Source organism: Poecilia mexicana, unplaced genomic scaffold (genome assembly GCF_051168715.1).
Source record: "Poecilia mexicana isolate PSO_F unplaced genomic scaffold, ASM5116871v1 scaffold_6, whole genome shotgun sequence".
NCBI classification, from domain to species: domain Eukaryota; kingdom Metazoa; phylum Chordata; class Actinopteri; order Cyprinodontiformes; family Poeciliidae; genus Poecilia; species Poecilia mexicana.
Window position 1 is genome coordinate 3,001,831 of NW_028263375.1, and position 18,409 is coordinate 3,020,239.

At 41.7% G+C, this 18,409-nt stretch overlaps 2 protein-coding genes across 2 annotated transcripts; one reads left to right on the forward strand and one right to left on the reverse strand.

Annotated features, from left to right (window-relative positions):
* Positions 1 to 1,260: 1,260 nt before the first annotated feature.
* Positions 1,261 to 12,832, reverse strand: pop1 (POP1 homolog, ribonuclease P/MRP subunit). The gene is made up of 16 exons (XM_015006934.2): positions 12,725 to 12,832; positions 12,441 to 12,576; positions 12,037 to 12,162; positions 11,686 to 11,861; positions 11,340 to 11,600; positions 11,175 to 11,262; positions 10,360 to 10,538; positions 10,014 to 10,276; positions 9,816 to 9,909; positions 9,647 to 9,746; positions 8,584 to 8,703; positions 7,394 to 7,515; positions 6,550 to 6,741; positions 5,416 to 5,570; positions 3,273 to 3,497; positions 1,261 to 2,286 (listed from the first exon to the last, which is right to left on the reverse strand). The coding sequence occupies exons 2-16, from the start codon at positions 12,571 to 12,573 to the stop codon at positions 1,647 to 1,649; spliced, it is 2,874 nt and encodes a 957-aa protein (XP_014862420.2). The 5' UTR covers positions 12,574 to 12,576; positions 12,725 to 12,832; the 3' UTR covers positions 1,261 to 1,646.
* Positions 12,833 to 13,058: 226 nt separating this feature from the next.
* LOC106929803 (2-iminobutanoate/2-iminopropanoate deaminase) lies at positions 13,059 to 17,103 on the forward strand. Its single transcript, XM_015006942.2, has 6 exons — positions 13,059 to 13,205; positions 13,945 to 14,050; positions 14,176 to 14,230; positions 14,335 to 14,403; positions 15,878 to 15,933; positions 16,020 to 17,103. Exons 1-6 carry the CDS (start codon positions 13,141 to 13,143, stop codon positions 16,077 to 16,079), a joined length of 411 nt encoding a protein of 136 aa, XP_014862428.1. The 5' UTR covers positions 13,059 to 13,140; the 3' UTR covers positions 16,080 to 17,103.
* Positions 17,104 to 18,409: the final 1,306 nt, after the last annotated feature.

Below are 18,409 nucleotides of genomic sequence, written 5' to 3' on the forward strand. Positions count from 1 at the left end.
TAAAAGCACCAACCTCTTTTCTAACTTACCTTAGAAGCACCAGCGAGAAGCTTCACCGCCCATCTTCACCTTGGGTAAACCTCAGACTGCACGCCTGGCTGAGCCGCTGCCAAACTGTAGCGTTGCCAAGCAACAAAACTCTTATCTGCCACCTACACATTATGGGATATGTGGGAAACCACAGTTCCCGGCAGGGTTGCTATAAGAAGACAAAGTTTAAGTATCTGTAATTGGATGCAGTTGCAGAGCCTTGCAGGAGTTCTGTCAGGTTACAGCCACACACTTTGTGTTTTATTGATGTTTTGTGTTTGATCAACACTTTAAAAAAAAAAAAAAACTCAGCTTTAGAGAGTAATTGCTCTACTCAGCCACTTTTGAACACAATCAGTCTTTTTGGGGCAGATCTCAACCAGGTTTGCACATCTGCAGACCTGACATTTCACCCAGTATTCTTTAGGCATCAGCTCAAACTAATAGGATAGATTCTGCAAGCATCAAGTCTTTGATATCTTAGATATCATGCTGGACTTTAATTAGGCCATTCTCCACAATGAATTGCAGCTTTGTCTTTGTTTGGGGTTGTTCTCCTCAAAGGTGAACCTCCTACACAGTATGTTAAAAGTAGTTTGCAGCGGTTGCCATTCTTGGAGTGCAATTAAAAAAAAAAAAACTTCAGTTTTAAGTTTCTTCTGACCATATTACCTTCTGCTACACGTCTCATTACAAGACTTTTGATGGCTTCCTCCTTGGATTTTGGGATGTAATGTTGAAACATTGTCGTCAAATTTATTCAGGGTTTCTGCAGATTGCACAAACTCAAATTTAAGTCTTGTGTCACAACTGAAATATACACAACAAAGTAACATATTTTGCCTAAGTTGTGCCAAGCTTTTTTCTTTTCCTCCTCAGAATACACGTAGCATCGAACAGGTTGTCAAGTGAGCCAGAGGCAAAGATGAACGTCGTCGAACCAACCAGTAATAATTTGCACTTGACCATAATAGATACAGAACAGCTAGCTAAATGGTAACTAGGTGTATTGGCTAATTGGCAGTAGCCAGAAATGCCTCGAGTCACAGAACATGCGTGACTCAAACGTTTGCCTGAAAGAAAAGTCCTGTGAGGAAAATAAAATTAAAAATGACAAAGGATATTAGAGATTACAACAGTCCTGCCATGACATTTAAGAAATATGAGTAATGTACGCAAGGCCAACTTAAGTTGTTTTTTTTTAAAACTTTATAATACACAAATACCTCATTTGATTTTTTGTATTTGCATTTATTCTGACCAAAAGCTCTTAGCTGCAGTTGTATTTTCTTCAACATAAAACACTTTAATCAACAAAGGATGCAGAAGGGACCAGATTTCTTTCAAAGAACCCAGAAATTAGACCTGAGTAACTAAAACATGTTTCTTCCATTTTCAGTTTTCATCTCGTGATCTGCATAGTCGAGCATTTCTGATAATGATACTGTTGGTGTGTAATACACACAGCTTCGATTGGATGCCTCAGCCATGCTCTCTGTAAAGGCACATTATTTTCACCAGCTATTCAGTCACCTGCCGCTGCACTACGCAAGTCTTTTTTTTTTTTTTAATGAAGGGGCAGGGATTCGGTTCTGTTCGGGTCCGGCCGTTGGAAGTCACACGTCGATGTTGAGCCTGACGAAGCGGTAGTGCAGGGAGGTGGGGTTGCGCAGCAGCAGCGTTCCTCTGAGCTCCGGCGGCTGCCTGAGGAGCGTGTGGAGCAGACCGGAGACGCTGACGAAGCCCAGAGCCTCCCCACGCCCCACAGACAGGGAGAAGTCCCCCTGGGTGACCCAGCCCAGCGTCACCCGGGAACAGTGAGACGTCACGCTCGGCAGAGGGTCCGGCCAGAGCCCCAGGATGAGGTCAGAGGGCGAATGAGGGTCTGTGGATGCAGTTGGGTCGTCTGATACTTGTGAAGGAGTTGCTGTCTTGGAGCTCCTCTTCTTGCGGTTAATTCTGCTTTTATAGTGGTCTTTGTGGGGGGGCTCCTGAGGGCCACAGTTTTCTGGGCTCTTGCCAAACAGCTTCAGGTCCTCTGCAGTTGGTGCGCACACCATGGCGTGGGCTTCTGGTTTCCCTTTGGACAGCAGCGTCAGGCGCACCCACACCACACTCATCTTGTGAGCGGAGTGGAAAGACGTCACCGCCGAGTCGCTGAGAGGGAGCGCCACCGCCGCCCCGCGACCCCGCCTCTGTCCTCTGCATGTCAAGGGTCTGCACCAGCTGGAGAGAAGCCTCAGAGACTTTCTGTTCCTGGAAAACCCAAAATAACCAGTATTCATTTAGAGCAGGTGTGTAATATTCAGGGTACAATTCACTGGTGAGCTGAGAGAAAGATGCAATTTAATTTATGAAATTTATGACCCAGAAAACAAAAATGAAGCCGATGGGACTGAAAATCTGCTTGATTTATCCTCAGGCTTGATTTATCCTCAGGAATTCACTGACTTTACTCACAGCTTATGAGCTGCTTTCAGGGGGAAAAAATGCAACTTTTCCATCTGCTAATCTGTGATCTACTGCAGCAATAAGGCTGGGTGTACTTTGAGGATTCTGAGACATTCTGATGGAAAAAAGGCAGACTGGAGGAACAGCATGCATCAAGCCTGTCGAAAGCTTTAACATCTTATGAGATCTCTTCAAAGTAAAAGACTTTTTGGGCTCATCTATATTTATGTATTTAGTAGTCCCTCCAGGATGTTGCGACAGTTATGTGAATGTTGTGGCCTAAACTTACTGATTTTATGCACCATTTTCAAAATGTTGCCGACATTTTAAGCTTAATTTCTGTCATAAGATGATTACAGAAAAGTTGGAGTTACTAGAACTGAGGACCAGGAGGATAGGTCAAAATTCAGCCGGCTGCAGGGATTGGTCAGAAAAGAAGGAAAACATTAATGATTGGTGAAAACCTCAAGTTCACACAAAATTTACAAAAGATCAGTGAGTTTGCATTGATGGTTTTGATTGCAACTTCCTGGAAGGACTGATGGGGTACTCGCACCGCTTTAATTTTTCTACATTTTGTCATGTTAACAAAACTTAGAATTCTATTGATTTTCAGTCATAATGTTGCTGTGCATTTGTATTCAGCCTCCTTGAGTCAATACTTGTCAGTAAGAATCACTGAAGTTTTTAAATGTTGAAAAGTTCAAAAGCTATGATTGCTTTTTCATGGTGCCGTTAAGTCAGCCACTTTAACGCATTTAAATAAGAAGCACAATCTAAACTAACTTTACCTCAGAACAGTGAAGCAGCTCGGAGGACTAGCTGCAGCTACAGTCTGCTGTGATGTCACTTCCTCCATCACTTCGTGGCTCTTCTGGGTCTGCCCATCTCCTTTCCTCTCCGCTCCTCCATCTGTCGCCAGGAGCTCCCACTCCTCTGCCAGCTGTTGCCAGGGGCAACGAAAAGGAGCCAGACAGCCATGTTTTATGTAATTGGTCCTCTTGGCTGGCGGACGTCTGAGGGAGAGGGTGAAAGGTCATGCCCTCGTCAAATAGTAAGAGGAAACCCCCCAGGTTCTGGTAGACAAAACTACTGTTGAGTTAATCTTCATCAGCATCTCCACAGATACCTGCTTAACGTCAAAGACTTTCAGTCTATATATTCTGATTGTCATCTTACTTTCTGTTAATTATTTAAACTTTGTGTTGGATCTAAGTGATTGTGAAGCATATAGAATTACATATTGGTCATTTGAGATAATAGAAATGCACCTGCAACTAGGGTTATTAATTTAGTAATTCAATTATTCTGACAATAACTGGATAAACAAAATGATCACATTCTTCAGATTTTTTAATTTAGTTACTCAAGTCTTTATATATTTATATATATCCTTCCTTACGGCTCGTGTACAAAGCCAGGACCCTGAGTCTGTACACGAGCCGTAAGGAAGGAGGCAGAGGACTAGTGAGTGTGAGAGCCACTGTCCAGAATGAAACATCCAAGATCCATAAATACATCAAGGACAAAGCCTCAACGGACGATGTGCTCAGCGAATGTCTCAGACAATGGGGAACAGAGGACAAGGTGCTGGAGGAACCATTATGGGAAGACAAGCCCCTACATGGGATGTACCACCAACAAATAACTGAAGTGGCTGATATCAGGAAATCCTACCAATGGCTGGAGAAAGCTGGACTCAAGGACAGCACAGAGGCCCTCATCCTGGCCGCCCAGGAACAGGCCCTAAACACCAGAGCAATAGAGGCTCAGATCTACCACACCAGACAAGACCCAAGGTGTAGGTTGTGCAAGGAGGCCTCTGAGTCAGTCCAGCACATAACAGCAGGGTGCAAGATGCTGACAGGGAAAGCGTACATGGAACGACATAACCAAGTGGCGGGCATAGTGTACAGGAACATCTGTGCAGAATATGGACTGGAAGCCCCGAGATCAAAGTGGGGAACTCCCCCAAAGGTGGTGGAGAATGACCGAGCTAAGATCCTGTGGGACTTCCAGATCCAGACAGACAAGATGGTGATGGAGAACCAACCGGACATTGTGGTGGTGGATAAAGAACAGAGGAAAGCCGTTGTGGTGGATGTAGCAATACCAAGTGACCACAACATCAGGAAAAAGGAGCACGAGAAACTGGAGAAATACCAGGGCCTCAGAGAGGAACTGGAAAAGGCCTGGAAGGTGAAGACCACAGTGGTGCCTGTGGTCATCGGGGCCCTCGGGGCAGTCACCCCCAAACTGGAGCAGTGGCTCAAACAGATCCCAGGAACAACATCAGACATCTCAGTCCAGAAATGTGCAGTTCTAGGCACAGCCAAGATACTGGAGGAGAACCCTCAAGCTCCCAGGCCTCTGGTAGAGGACCCGAGCTCAGAGGATGAAAGAGAGAGACCACCCACGGAGGGTGAGAAGGGAATTTTTATATATATATAATGGAATACATTAAAAGATGCAGACTAATAATTAAATTCATTTTTTAAATACAAAATACACATTTTATTGCCTAAAATGCAGCAACAGCATAAATCTACTGCTGATATGTGAAAATCTCAGGCCTTTCTGCTCGACTTAATGCAGTGTAGAGCTGATCTGTTGATTTATTTTTTTCAGATTTGCACATTGATCACTGGATAACAAAAGGTGCTTGATATAACTGTCTTTTTACTGAATCTGAACCAGGTGAAACTAAAACTGCCACTAGAGGAGTTGTGGGTACAACAAAGGGGTTTTTTTTCTATTAAAGGCAAAATATGTATATATATTTCTTTTACAGTTTTGGCTTATGTTTCAATCAATTCATCACGATTAATCGTGATGAATTGGGGACGACTTGCAGCACAAGTTGTCCCTGGAAATGCGGTGAATTCAATCAGCACAGATATTTTGCTTCCCTCCGGGACTCGACCTTCAGCTGACCTTCTAAATGTCTCCAGAAACTCGGCCTCCTGCTCCTCCTGAAAGCGGGATCCTGCGGGGCAGTCCGGATAGTCGTGGGGAAAGTGGGGAGCCGCTTTGTCCTGAGAGTGTTTCAGACTCATGTGCAGACCGGCGACTCGAACCCCTCTGTACACCTGGAGGGAAAGAAAAGAAAACACAGGAACTTTTAATAAATATAAGTGAAAATAATCTAAAGACGACTTGAGACGATGTCTAGCAGAGTCCAAATGTTTCTGGGAAATCATGGAGATTAACCATTGTCTGATTATCTTCTATTTCTGTCTGATTTTTCTCATCCTGCTCTTCCTCTTTTCAGAGCCAAACTCTAATAATCAGAGCATTAACACCCTGATCACGCCGTCCCTTTAGGATGGACTAGCATCCATCGGATCAGTCCGACGTATTTAAAATTCACCCACTCAGAAGCTCTTCCATCATACAGTGCGAGTAACAATATTTTACAGCAGCCTGTACATCATGACATGTTTAAATCCTGGGAAAGTTTTTGAACAAGTTTTCAGGTTTTATTCTTTCAGAATTTACATAATTAATACACCAAGTTCTGCTGGTGATTTCTTCTTGTTGAAGAGGAGTTTTTCCTCTCCACTGTCACTACATGTACCAGGGATTCCTTCACAGTGACTCTGCTTGGTTTGCTTCAACAGAAGGCGTTTTAACCAAACCAGATCTGTTGTAAAAACCTCCAGCAGCTTATGAAGCATTATGGTCTGTCAGAAGACACTTTAGAAGAATTACGACTGTAAATATTAGCCGTGTTTATAGAGTTCCAACAAAGCTGATATAAAGATAAACAGTCTAAAAGGCAACAGTTAAAATGTTGCTGATATATTGCCGTATTCTGCTCTGCTTGGCAGATCTGATGTTCTGCCAAAAAACACAAACAAAAGAAAACAAGCTGCAGCTGTTGCTGCTCTGCTATTGTCCCAGCAATGAGATTATCACATAAAACCCTGCTCATAAAAATAAAAATAAAAAAATCCAATATGACAGATTGTTTCCCCCAACAAAATCCAATAAAAATGTTAGACCGTTTTATTTGCATTGGAAGAACAATCGGGTGTTTAAGAAGAATTTTGGCGCAGAGCTACCTACCAGAGGGACCCAGAAGGCCATCCCCCAGCCTTTAGGAAGCAGCAGGTCCCAGCCGGACCCCCAGGAGCCTAGCTCGTCACCCACCTGCTTACCAGGCTGGTGAACCAAGAGGACGGGGACCCGGCCCTGTTGGGGGCCAGGGCCCAGCCTGGAGCCCGGAACCAGCAGTTCAGTCCTCATCCTGTTCAGCTCCTTTAACCAGAACACAGAAAACTCTTCAGGGGAGAGAGAAGCAGCTGGCCAACAGAAATGACTCTAAAAGAAGTTGTTAGGTTTATTCCAGGCACATAGAGTTATGTTATAGCACAATTAAGTTACTACTTTACCTTTAGTTGTTATAAAAATGCTGTATACATCAAATATGATTTAAAATTAATTTGACGTTGTGATTCAACACCTTGAAATTGGGCCTCCGTTTCTTTAAAAACTCCTGCTCTTTCAGAAACTCCATCTTCGGGAAGTCATCAGAACATTTAATGTTCTTACCAGCGTTTCACTGACAAGTAGCTCCTAAGATTTTGTATTTAATTTCCCTTTGGGATTGATAAAGTATTTTTGAATCAATGAGCTCAGCTGATTTGCAATTCCACCAGGTGTTTACCAATTGCTACTGGCTCGTCTGAAGGAGCTGAAAGGGGTCTGAAAGGCAGCGCTAGAGCCACGCAGCTAAATGGTTGCTATGGGAGATTTAAAGTTTTCTCAAATATGCTTGAAAGAATCAAGGCAACACTCCAGGTATGTTTTTGATGAAGAAATAACATGATGCAAAGCTTAAAAGAAATAAATAAATTTTACATGACGCTGCCCCTTTAAGGCAGGACTGTGGTGATGTTTCTGATGGTACCTGCTCAGATATTTTGTTGTCAGTGACGTTTTCCCGGACAGACCGCTCCCACAGGAAGCTCTGGCAGCACTGCAGTGGGACTCCTTTCAACATCAACTGGTTCCTCTTCTCCTCGTCCCCTACTGAAGAAAAAAAACAGACACACACAGTATGGTCTTGTGAAGGCAGCACCACCAGGATCCTGAATGCAGTGCAACAGAACCCACAGAGTCTATCACGGTAAATAGAATCAGTCACATGTTCATGGCTGCACCAATAAATCTGCCCGATTTTCTAAATTTTGGGCAATCAGCCAATACTATATACCGCCATAAAGGTCTTACTGAAAAGTTACTTCTAAGTTAGTTTTGCCTTATTTCAAGTGCACTAAGATATTTGCACTAGAAACTAAAAAAATTACTTGGTAAGATTGTGTTTTTACAGTGCCCACACATCCTTGTAGTCACAGTGCATTTTGTATGTGGAAATGTTCCTACTTTTAACTTGTGCAAATGATTATTTCATAATTTCAAAAGTTGATGTAATCGTGTTAATTTTTTTCAAACACCTTTCCATTTTGCCGTCTTTCTGTAGGAAGTCAGTAAAATGGGAGGAAAGAGAAAGCTTCCCCTTCTCAGGAAACAGAAGCTGCTCACTAAAACCCAGAATGAAATCAATTTACAACAGCTTCAATTTTTCAATCTGAAGTATTAAAGTGCCAAAGAAAATTTGGGTTTCAGCATTTTTTCACCATCAGGCCTTAACAGGTTTTAACAGATGAACATTTTTTGAGAACTGGCTTTATAAATATAAAGGTAAAATAGGAATAACAAAGATTGTCTTATTTTGAAACTGCTACATGTTTCTTGCTGTTTGTGTGAATTACACTGATGGGTTTAAAAGCCCACTTTATCTAGTCGAGGCCACTGAGTCGCCATCAATCCGGGAGGTTCTGTTTGGAGTACAGGGTTCTGCCAGGATTCGAACCTGGAACATCTGCATGGCCAGGCAGAGGCTTCCCAGAGCACAGAACCATATGTGTACTCACTGCAGCAACCTCCAGGCAGGAGCTCAGACAGCCAGTGGGTAGTTAGAACCGGTTTGTATCCTTTCTTTTGGTTGGTTTTGTTTCAGACAATAAACCCCAGCTCACAGCATGTGGCGAATTCAGAGCAAAAAGCTTGTCGTCTTTCCAGCAGGACAGTTTTTACCTTGGTCCCGGTTCACACAAGGCGCAGCTTTAACCTTCTGTCTGGGCAGAGTGAGTCGGGGGTCGTCCACGGTCAACCCCAGCACTGTTCCCGGGGGGAGCTCTCCAGATGAATAGATACCTGGATGAGTTCATCGGACACACACACACTGAGCAACCTGGTAAAAAATCAGTCCCTCCAGGATGTTGCCATGCTTTTTTGTGATAGTTGTGGCCTAAAATTTCTTATTTTGTGGCACCTTTTTCAAAAAGTTGCACATTATTAGCTTTACAAAAAAGTTGGAATTGCTACAAATTCTTCCCTTTCCTTCTCTTTTCCTCATCAAGTTATAATTCCCGCCTTACCTGAGGAAACAGTGCATCATTAAGATTTTAAATATGTGGAAGGAAACAGTGAGAACAACTTCTAAACAGAAATGAAAGAGAATTAGATTTATTCATGGAATTAACTAACTAGCAAGGGATGTAAAATAAGAAGGAACATTAGCATTCGTATTCACAAACTTACCGTAATATACTGGCATGGATCAAGTAGCCATCATTTAGCTAACATTACCTGCATGCAGCATTACTCAACTTACTTGGTTTGTAAGAAAATTGTAAAGTCTTTTGGCTCTGGCTAGTTGCTGAACCTTGACACAGCCTGCGTACACTCATGGTGCGTTTAAAGTGCATTAAAATTACATTACCACATCTTACAGTTGTAATGGCTGAAAAAGGTGTGAGGGACTTATCTTGCATCTGTTCCACCCATCACAGTACAGATAGTATCAGGAAATTGTACAACACAGTTGGTTTTTGCAAAAAAAAAAAAAAAAAAGATTTCTAATGTTCCAGAGACCCTGAGAAACAAGGAATTAAATTAAAAGAAGGCTAAGGGAATTGGTCAGAAAATAATAAAATACAGAAAACATTAAGATCAGACTTCTGGAAAAGTTGCAATGACTGGTGAAAATTGGAAGTCTGTGCAAAATGTGTTAATGAACATTGAATTTGCGTCAATAGTTGCCATCGCAGTAAATAAGCAAAGCGAAGAAAGAAAAAAAAAACAGAAAAAGACAAACCTTTCAGTACATTAAAGACATCCGTTTGTTGCTGATGGAGCTTCATGTTGCTCCGGTCTTTGCAGTGCTCAGGCCACCAGAATGGAGAAGACTTCAGTTCCTTAAACAAAAAGATACAAACTGAGTCTTTCAGTGTGAAAACAGAAACTCCACTTCAGATGCTGCTTACATCACAGACTGTAGCTGCCTCCAAAGTCTCCGCCAGCACAGAATGAGACTGTGGTCCAATCAGACGATAGCGTACGATCTCCATCGTGAGATCGCTGAAACACATTTAGAGAAAAAAAGAAAAACAGAACAAAACAATCATCGACAGACTTAATAATCCTAACTTTGATTTTGCTCAGAGTCTTGGAGCTGGACTGACTTTATAACTATTCCAGTTGAGCTGGACCTCCAGGTAACCGGGGAGGTGGGCAATCTGGTTCCATCTCCCAGAATCCTCTTTGCAGGAGGTTCACCGGCATCCTTACAGCACTTCTTTCTCTTGGCTCCAGCTTTCAGCTCATTGTCAGGGTTTGGTTCTGCCTGAGGGGAAGGATCAGCCTCTGCACGCGAGACCTCCGGTTCAACAGGGGGCGCCATGGCCTCGGAACATTGGCACACGCTTTGTAATTCTGGGAGCAGATCCTGGATACGAGACACATGAACCCAACTCGCCTTTATACAGACTCATTCCTGGTTACATGACAATCACACCTTGGAAATCAGACCTGTTTCAGACCAGGATGAGCCCAGATCCACAGCTGCCGGGGGGTTAGTCCTGGTGTTTGGGGTCTCCAGAGGAAGGTAACAGGTCCCAGTGGGTCAGAAGGGTACTGGCCCGCCCGGTACACTGTGACGCTGCCCTGTCTGGCCCCCGACAGGAACATGGCTGCAGCAAACGTTGGACCTAGAAAGGAAAACACCAAAACAGGATTTCAACACAGAAATTTAGACTAAGGGTGTTTTCACGCCTGATAGTCCAGTAGACTCTGTTTGATTGGAGATCAAAGTTACAACATTTGTTACAGTTGGAGCTGGTGTGGTTCCCTTTCTCACTGCACTGTGATAAACAAAACACTCTTAAATAAAGCAGTTCCCCCTCTCGCCTGAGGTGGCACTGCACCAAGAGCCACTGAAGAAGTCAGACCACAACTTCCTTCTTAAAGGAATGCAAACAAAAAAGTAGTGGTGTCAGATTTCAGCAGTTGTAGGATTTCTCTTTTGTTGTTGATAAAGGACCATTTACCCAGAATGCCCTCTGCTGTAGTCCACTAAATGCTTTTGAAGTGGTCTCCGGTCCGGTTGGCATTCATATTACATTCAAGCACCACCACAGTCCACTTCAGCCAAACAGAGACTCAACTGTTGAACACAGTTGAGTATTTGATCCTCATCACAGTTTGATTATGCATCTACAGTTCCACAAAACAATCTTCCTAGACAAATTAACTGACTTTGAACTAAACAGAGCTGGTGTGAATGCACCCCAAATAAGAATAGATCACTAGAAATCGCAAATCTAAAGATTGAGATTTGATCTTACCAGCCTCCTTGCATGTCAGCTGAGTCAGAGCAGCCAACAGCTTGTCTTCCTCCCCCTTTAACTCAATGCAGCAGTAATAAGAAAGATCCTGAGGTGGCAAAACATGACAGGTTACAAACTGAACCCACTCCAGAAACCGAAAACCATGTTGTTCTTCGTGGCTACCTGTAGGAGGCAGTGGCTGCTCATCGCTCTGTAGCATGGCCGGTAGCATTTGTATGTGGGTCTGACCCCCAAACAGTATCCCCACTTTTTCACCATGTGGAAACGCTTGGCGTGCCAGATATGCGTCTCCAGCCAAATGTTCTTCCTCTGGCGCCGGTTGAACTCCAGCAGCAGGTTCCCATGGCGACGGCGAGCTTTGCGGCTCTTGCTCTTCACCAGTTCTTTTTTCTTCTTCAAGCCAACCTGGAGGCTCTTCTCCCTCTGAAGGGGAACATCAAATAGGAAGTCAGAGACGGGCGTTCAAACGCTCTTCACCTCCTAAAAGTACTACGGGTCTCGAGATTACCATCCTGTTGGCCACGTTTCTCAGCCTGCGAGGGAGCCGCTTGGTGTTGTGGCTCATGGCCCTCCGCCTCATGTGCTTGGGCAGAGCCCGAAACACGTGGCTGCTGCACGTCAATTCGGTAGCCGCTTTCAGCATGGCGCTCACCTCTGCTGCTCTGGCCCTAGCAAAAGCTCCAGCTACCCAAGGAGAGAGTGGAGAAAATTTACTTCTTCACTCCCCAAGTTAAAGTACTTCTGCAAGCAGCAGTGCGATTCTTTTCTGTTGCCTGAAGCATTTAAACCCGTTGAAACAGCTCAGTAAAACAAAAAAGGGCAGAAAGAGTTTTCATTGATTTGTAGTAAACATGTTTACCGGTGATGTGGTTGGGCATCTCTGTGTCATAACCACCGTCACCGTTGTGATGTCCACGAACCCATCCATGCCTGACAGGTGGGGTCTGCTGCCTCTTCCAAGAAGGATGCGCATCTGATTGACCACCTAATCGGGGGAAAAAATATAACTAGCAACTTCTTCATCAGGCCCAAAACCTAATGAAGGTTGGTTCTGTTGTGGGAAACCAAATCTGGCTTGAGCCCAGGGCCTCACATTCTTGTTAGTTCGGCCCTGGTAACACTAGTACCACTGGAAATTGATAACGTCGTCCGACTCCTGGCATGCATAAATCGATAACTCGGACTTAAATTGACTCCCAAAGCTTTAACTGGCCTCTGAGAAATGAAGAGGTGTATAAAGTCATGAAAATGAGCAGTGAGTACCGGTGACAGGAAGGTCATCTCCTTCTCCGCCGTTCTCTGCTCTACTCTCCACATGAGAAGGAGATGGATACTGCACACTGGCAGGCTGGTTCCTCATCTTCTTCTCACGCATTTTGGCTTTAGCTGCGGACATTTTCTGTGGGAAACCAAAAGGCACCGCTCAACACCCTAACATGACAGCATTAGCTGACTAGCTCCATTACTTAAGACAAAGTTAGCATTTCTGTTAAAACTGGATTTTTTTCCTCCTCAATGAATACACAAGTTATGCATAATTATAATACCGTCACTTGAGTGCTTGTAAATGTCACTCAATTCTTGTGAGAGCTCTCCTCCTGCTGTTAGCTACCATGTGAGTTTCCCTCATGCTAGTTTGCTTCTTGTTTGCTTCCGCGTGTTTAGGGGAGGAGTCCTGGGATATGTAGTGAATTAGCGCAACAAAATAATACAGTCACACTTTTCGTACATTCACTATATAATAGCAGAAAAGTTCTGCTTAAATTGAGTAATTTAAATCAAATTGAAATTATCAATGCATGTAAACGCATTTGTGTGGACAACCACCAAACTTTATACTTTGTCATTTTATAATGCGCAGATACTGTGTTGTTTACGGTAAAGAAAGTGTGACGCTCTGGTCAGTTGCTCGCCTCTTTTAAGCTGCACGTTTCACTCTTCGGTCTTTGAAAACTTTGGGAAAATGGCTGCACTGATCAGGAGGATCATCACTACAGCTAAAGCCCCGGCTGCGATCGGCCCATACAGGTGAGAGGAGTCTGTAAACTTAACAGCTTCTACACAGAGCAATATGAGCAATACAGTAAACTAACTATTGCACTGCAATAGTACAGTGAGTTGCAGTATGAATGTAAATAGAAATGTTATTTCCCCTGTTCTTTTAAAGGAGCAGAAATACCAAAGCAGCTTTTTAGAGTAAAGTGCACATTTTTAGACTTTGCACTCATTAGCTAAAGAGCTGTTCAAAAGTTGAACTATTAACAAGTTCTGCTACCAGGTTTGTGCTTAAAATGTTTCCACTATGTATTTCTGCCTGATGAAGCTTAAAATGAATGATCTGAAACCGTGTTGCATGTTTTAAAAAAGTTATCTTTTTTTCTTTCTTTTTTTTTTTTTTTTTTTTTTTCAAAAGCTGCAGGTTAGCTATAACATCTATGATCATGTCCAGTGCTTTGCAGAAGCATCAATACGCCTTCAGAAAGAAATGGGCTTCACCGGCTTGTATCTGAATACAAATACACACCTCAGATTTTAACAGTACAATTCTTTTGATTTCACAGCTGCATTCTGAAACAGGATACACTGAACTCAAACAACATAAAAAATAATTATTAAAGCTAAATTGTTGCTCATGTAGTTTTTTTTTTTGTTTTTGTTTTTTTACCCCAAGAAGCTGATTCGAGAGAAAGATTACAGCAGGACAGACTTACCCACATCCTTTAAAGCATTCCAGGTGACTCTTATTTGTCATCTGTGTGTGTTCCAGCCAAGCAGTGGTGGTTGATCGGACCATGTTCGTATCGGGGCAGCTGGGGATGGATCCTGCCAGTGGACAGCTGGTGGCCGGTGGAGTTCAGGCCCAGACCAGACAGGTGCCTTCCACTTCTCATTCATCCATTCAATACATTGAATCATCCATAAAACTATTAAGAGTTGAATCAATATGTGAAGTGCTGGGTGCTCTGTGCTGGACTTTGTGCTGTGAATTTTGTTTCAGGCTCTTGTGAACATGGGCGAAATTCTTAAAGCTGCTGGCTGCGGCTATGAGAACGGTAAGAGAAACTTTAATAGAGTAGTTAAATTTGTTTTATCTTTGTTTGAGACCAGATTATAAATTTCACTTCTATTTCTTTTGTCTTTTTTTTTTTTTTCGCAGTTGTCAAAACCACCGTACTGTTAGCCGACATGAACGACTTTGTAAATGTTAATGATATTTACAAGCAGTGTAAGTATATTATCTTTAACAAACAGTAGAGTCTAGGCTTGCTCCTACTAAAGATTAGACCTGTAAAACTAAGCATAGCTCTCGATTCCAGTATATAAAAAATTACCACTAGGTGTCAGTATATCCCAAAAAATGCATCGCTCAGGCGGATTTATTGTTTTCTAGCTTAGTTTTTATCCTTTGGTTTAATCAAATCCTTGAAAACAAGAGAATAAATTTGCCAAAAAGTACTCTAAATTAAGCAGGTAATATGTGTGAGAGCACTACTGTAAAGCAGTGTAGCCTTAAGAGAAGACGAGCACAGAGGCTGTTGAAGTGTACCGAGCCACTTAGCTGAGTGAAATCTGAGCTGCTCCTGTAGGTGGATTAAACTTCATCTAAATACCGGCCAACGTTTTACCTGGCTCTGCCTAAAGATGACAGTAAAGTCTCCCCTTCAGATCTCATTGTCATGTAAAGAGGAAAATCACACATTGCAAAAGTATTTGTACCATTTGAACATTTCCACACATTGACACATTACAACCACAAACTTCTTTGTCTTTTATTTGTATTGTTTGCTTTCAAATTCACAGAAATCAGGTGAAAGAAAATATCTGGTTATATAAAAAGGCAAAAATGAAGTTTGTTTTTTTTTTTATCTGCCTGCAACAAGTAAAATTAACATTGAACATCACACTGAACACGACACAGTAACGACATCATCATGCTGTGGAGATGCTAATTGGGGTTCAAAGAGTTTCACCTTTCAGCAGAATGACAATGCAGCCAGAGCTACGATGGAATGGCTTAGATCAAAGCATAAGTATGTTCTAATCAAAGTCTATACCTAAATCCACTGAAGAGAATGTAACAAGTCTTGAAATCTTACAAATAGGTTCTACAGAAGATTGATTCTGTGCTATTTTGTAATATTTATTCGTAGAGTTGTAGAATACAACTCTACTTTCCTTCCACCTCACGTCTAATTATTGATGGTCTGTAATATAAAATGTTAATAAAATACATTGATGTTTGTGGCTGTTTTGTGTCAAAATGTTAAGTTCAAGTGGTATAAATACTTTTGAAAGGCACAGTATCAGCATAAAAATCAAAGTACTGGTTCTTGGGGAAAATCCTTCAAAATACAAATCCTTGTGTAAATACTGAAAAGCATTTTTAAGAAAAGAATAAGTATAAGTATATTTGGCTCCCTCTTTAAATAAATCTTCCAGTTCTTTGTTTGTGTGTTTGATTTAAAAGACCGACAATACACTGTGGTGTGCTTAAGACACACCTTTTTTTAATTGGTCTACGATAGAAAATTAGTCATATTTTTATGAAAGCCAGATAGAAATCACAGTTGCTAGGGTTTTATGGTGTTTTTTTTTTTTTTTTTTCTTTGGTGACACAAGCATAAAATTTTCATCAAAGTAAACAATCGAACCTGTTATGACTACGTCTATGTGAGCCCTAACTGAGTTTCCCTCTGTAGTTTTCAGTACCAACTTCCCAGCCCGAGCCGCCTATCAGGTAGCGGCACTTCCCAGAGTGAGTACTCACCACAGACTATCGCTGATTTGTGCTAATTTCAAACTAAGATCTGTCTGAAAGCCAATTGTGCTGCGTGTCTGCAGGGTGGACTGGTGGAGATTGAAGCAGTTGCTGTTTTGGGCCCTCTGAACGATACTTCTTAAAAAAACGCATCAATGAAACAATAAAAACAACACAGTAGCAGTTTGTGATGTTTTGGAACCCAGGAAAGAGCTGATCAAATAAACCCTTTGTTCAGAACCTTCAACATTTATTGGTTCCTCCTGGTAATGATGTATAAAAGGCCTTGAAATGAATGAATATTTTATTTCATTTAACATCAGTAGAAACTTGCCACTAATGACATCTGGAGACGTCACATTGTCTCCAGACACTGTGACTTAACATCCTCCTCAATGTTCCTGGTGGCAACATAAACTGAGGCCCTTTCATGGTCTTGTTTGTTTGTCCCAGTGTTAATCTATTGTATGTTTGTAGGTATGGAGGCAGGTAGCTAGGTAGCTGGGTATCTTGCTATCTTTTGTTATCTTCCCCGTTTTGAAGAGAGGCAAAGAGAATTAGGTCTCTGAGTCACTTAATACCATGTTCAACTTAAAACAGTAAGGTGGGACTTTAAAAAATTCACTTACATTTATTCCTAAGGATTTATTTTAATTTTTATTTTTTTGGTGGGGATAAGGGAGAATTTTTGTGTTAATACAATTAAAACAATGGACTTCCATACTAAAAGTTAGGTTATCCTTAAATTGTGACTAATATTTCAGGCGTTTTACACCAGAGGTTCCAGTGGATGTGCAGGGTGTTGTGTGTTAGTCTAGTAAAAGGCCAGTAAGTGATTTGTTTCTGTTTTCATGATGTCACTGCCTTACAGTCTAGCATCACCCAAGCTTGAAGCACTTTCACCTCATTAACATTGATGAGACGTCGTGTTTAGAGACAACACTGGATCTTCAGTTCCTATGGATCATCTTTCACTTACAATAGTTGTTAAGCATCTAATCTTGTCTGTGTGGCTTGAATTTCACCACCGCCCTCTGTTGTCATCAGTTTTACCCATGACATAATGTATATCTTCATTCATTATTGATGTTCACATATAAGTCAGAAATAAACGCTCCTTGACTCTTCCATGTCAGGAACTGTTTTTAAAATATATTTACAATTACACGTGTTTGTGTATGTTGTGTTCTTATTCTCCACCAGCGGATGTGTGTCAATGGCCTCAGCTGACTACCCAGGTGTGTGGCTCATAATAAGACAGCAGGACCACAAAAAGTTTATTTTCTTCTTATTATTAGATTTAAACATATCCTGTCCAGCAGTGTGGCATTCGGAGTTGTTGTCTGAGGGCCAAGGAGACGTCCAACAACTTTAATTTCACAAGCAGAGCATTATGTCTTTCGATAAATGTAATGGATACAGAGATGGAAGAGAAAAGGGGAAAAGAAAGGAGAAAAATGTTTAAAGGAAAAATAGAAAGAGGAATGGATTGCATACAACACCCTAGAAATCTGCTTCTACTCCTGCAGAAAGAGAGCAAAAAAGAGAACCAAGAAACCATAGCAACAAACAATATATGAATATATAAAAACATCACCAAAAAAAGTTTATTTTCCTGTGTTTACACTACTACATGCTGCCTTTGTCTGTGGATCTTGGATATCTTCATAATTTATTAATCAAAATCTGAGTCAAATATAAAAGTGATAAGTCACCAAGTATGATTCCATTACTTTATCAAATTTTAAAAGTTTTGTCTTACTGTCTGGTTGTTTATTCTACACGGAGTATTAGTTGTCTATAACTAGGTTTTAAGAACAAAGTTCTAGCTATCATGTTAAACTTCCCAAGAACAAAGAAATCACATGAAGTCTGTCCCACACCAGCACAGCCACCTCATATTTCACCAAAGAAGATCTGCCCAGAGAACGCGTCAGGAACAAGCTGCAAACCGAGGCTGTGAGAACAGATTGACGTCATCTTGTTCTTACAGCAGTGGGAGAGAGAACAGATTTCTTTGTTCTTGCAGAGTATGTATTGGATGTAGGTCACAACTTCCATTTTGGTCACATCTAAAGGTGGACAACTTCTTCCTTCTTCAGAGTTACCTGAGGCTTCCCACTGTCTCTCTGGTTAATGCTCTCCATGCTTGCTGTGTCAGTTCAGGTAGATGGACACGACTTGGTAGGTTTGGAGCTGTGCAATGTTCTTTCTGTTTTTGAATGTTGGGTAAATGGCACGCTACAAGAAAGCTTCAGATATTGTTTTATAACATGTCTGCTTTGACCTACATGATGCTGTTTGTTTACCCATGTTCTCTAACAAACCCCTCTGGCCTTCACAAAGAGCTGCATTCATAATGAGGCTGAACTACATTTTCCTAACTACAACTACTTTAACTTTTTTTTTTTTTTTACCATTTATAACAATGGAGTATTAAACTAACATAAAAAAATTACGAGAATAAAGTCAA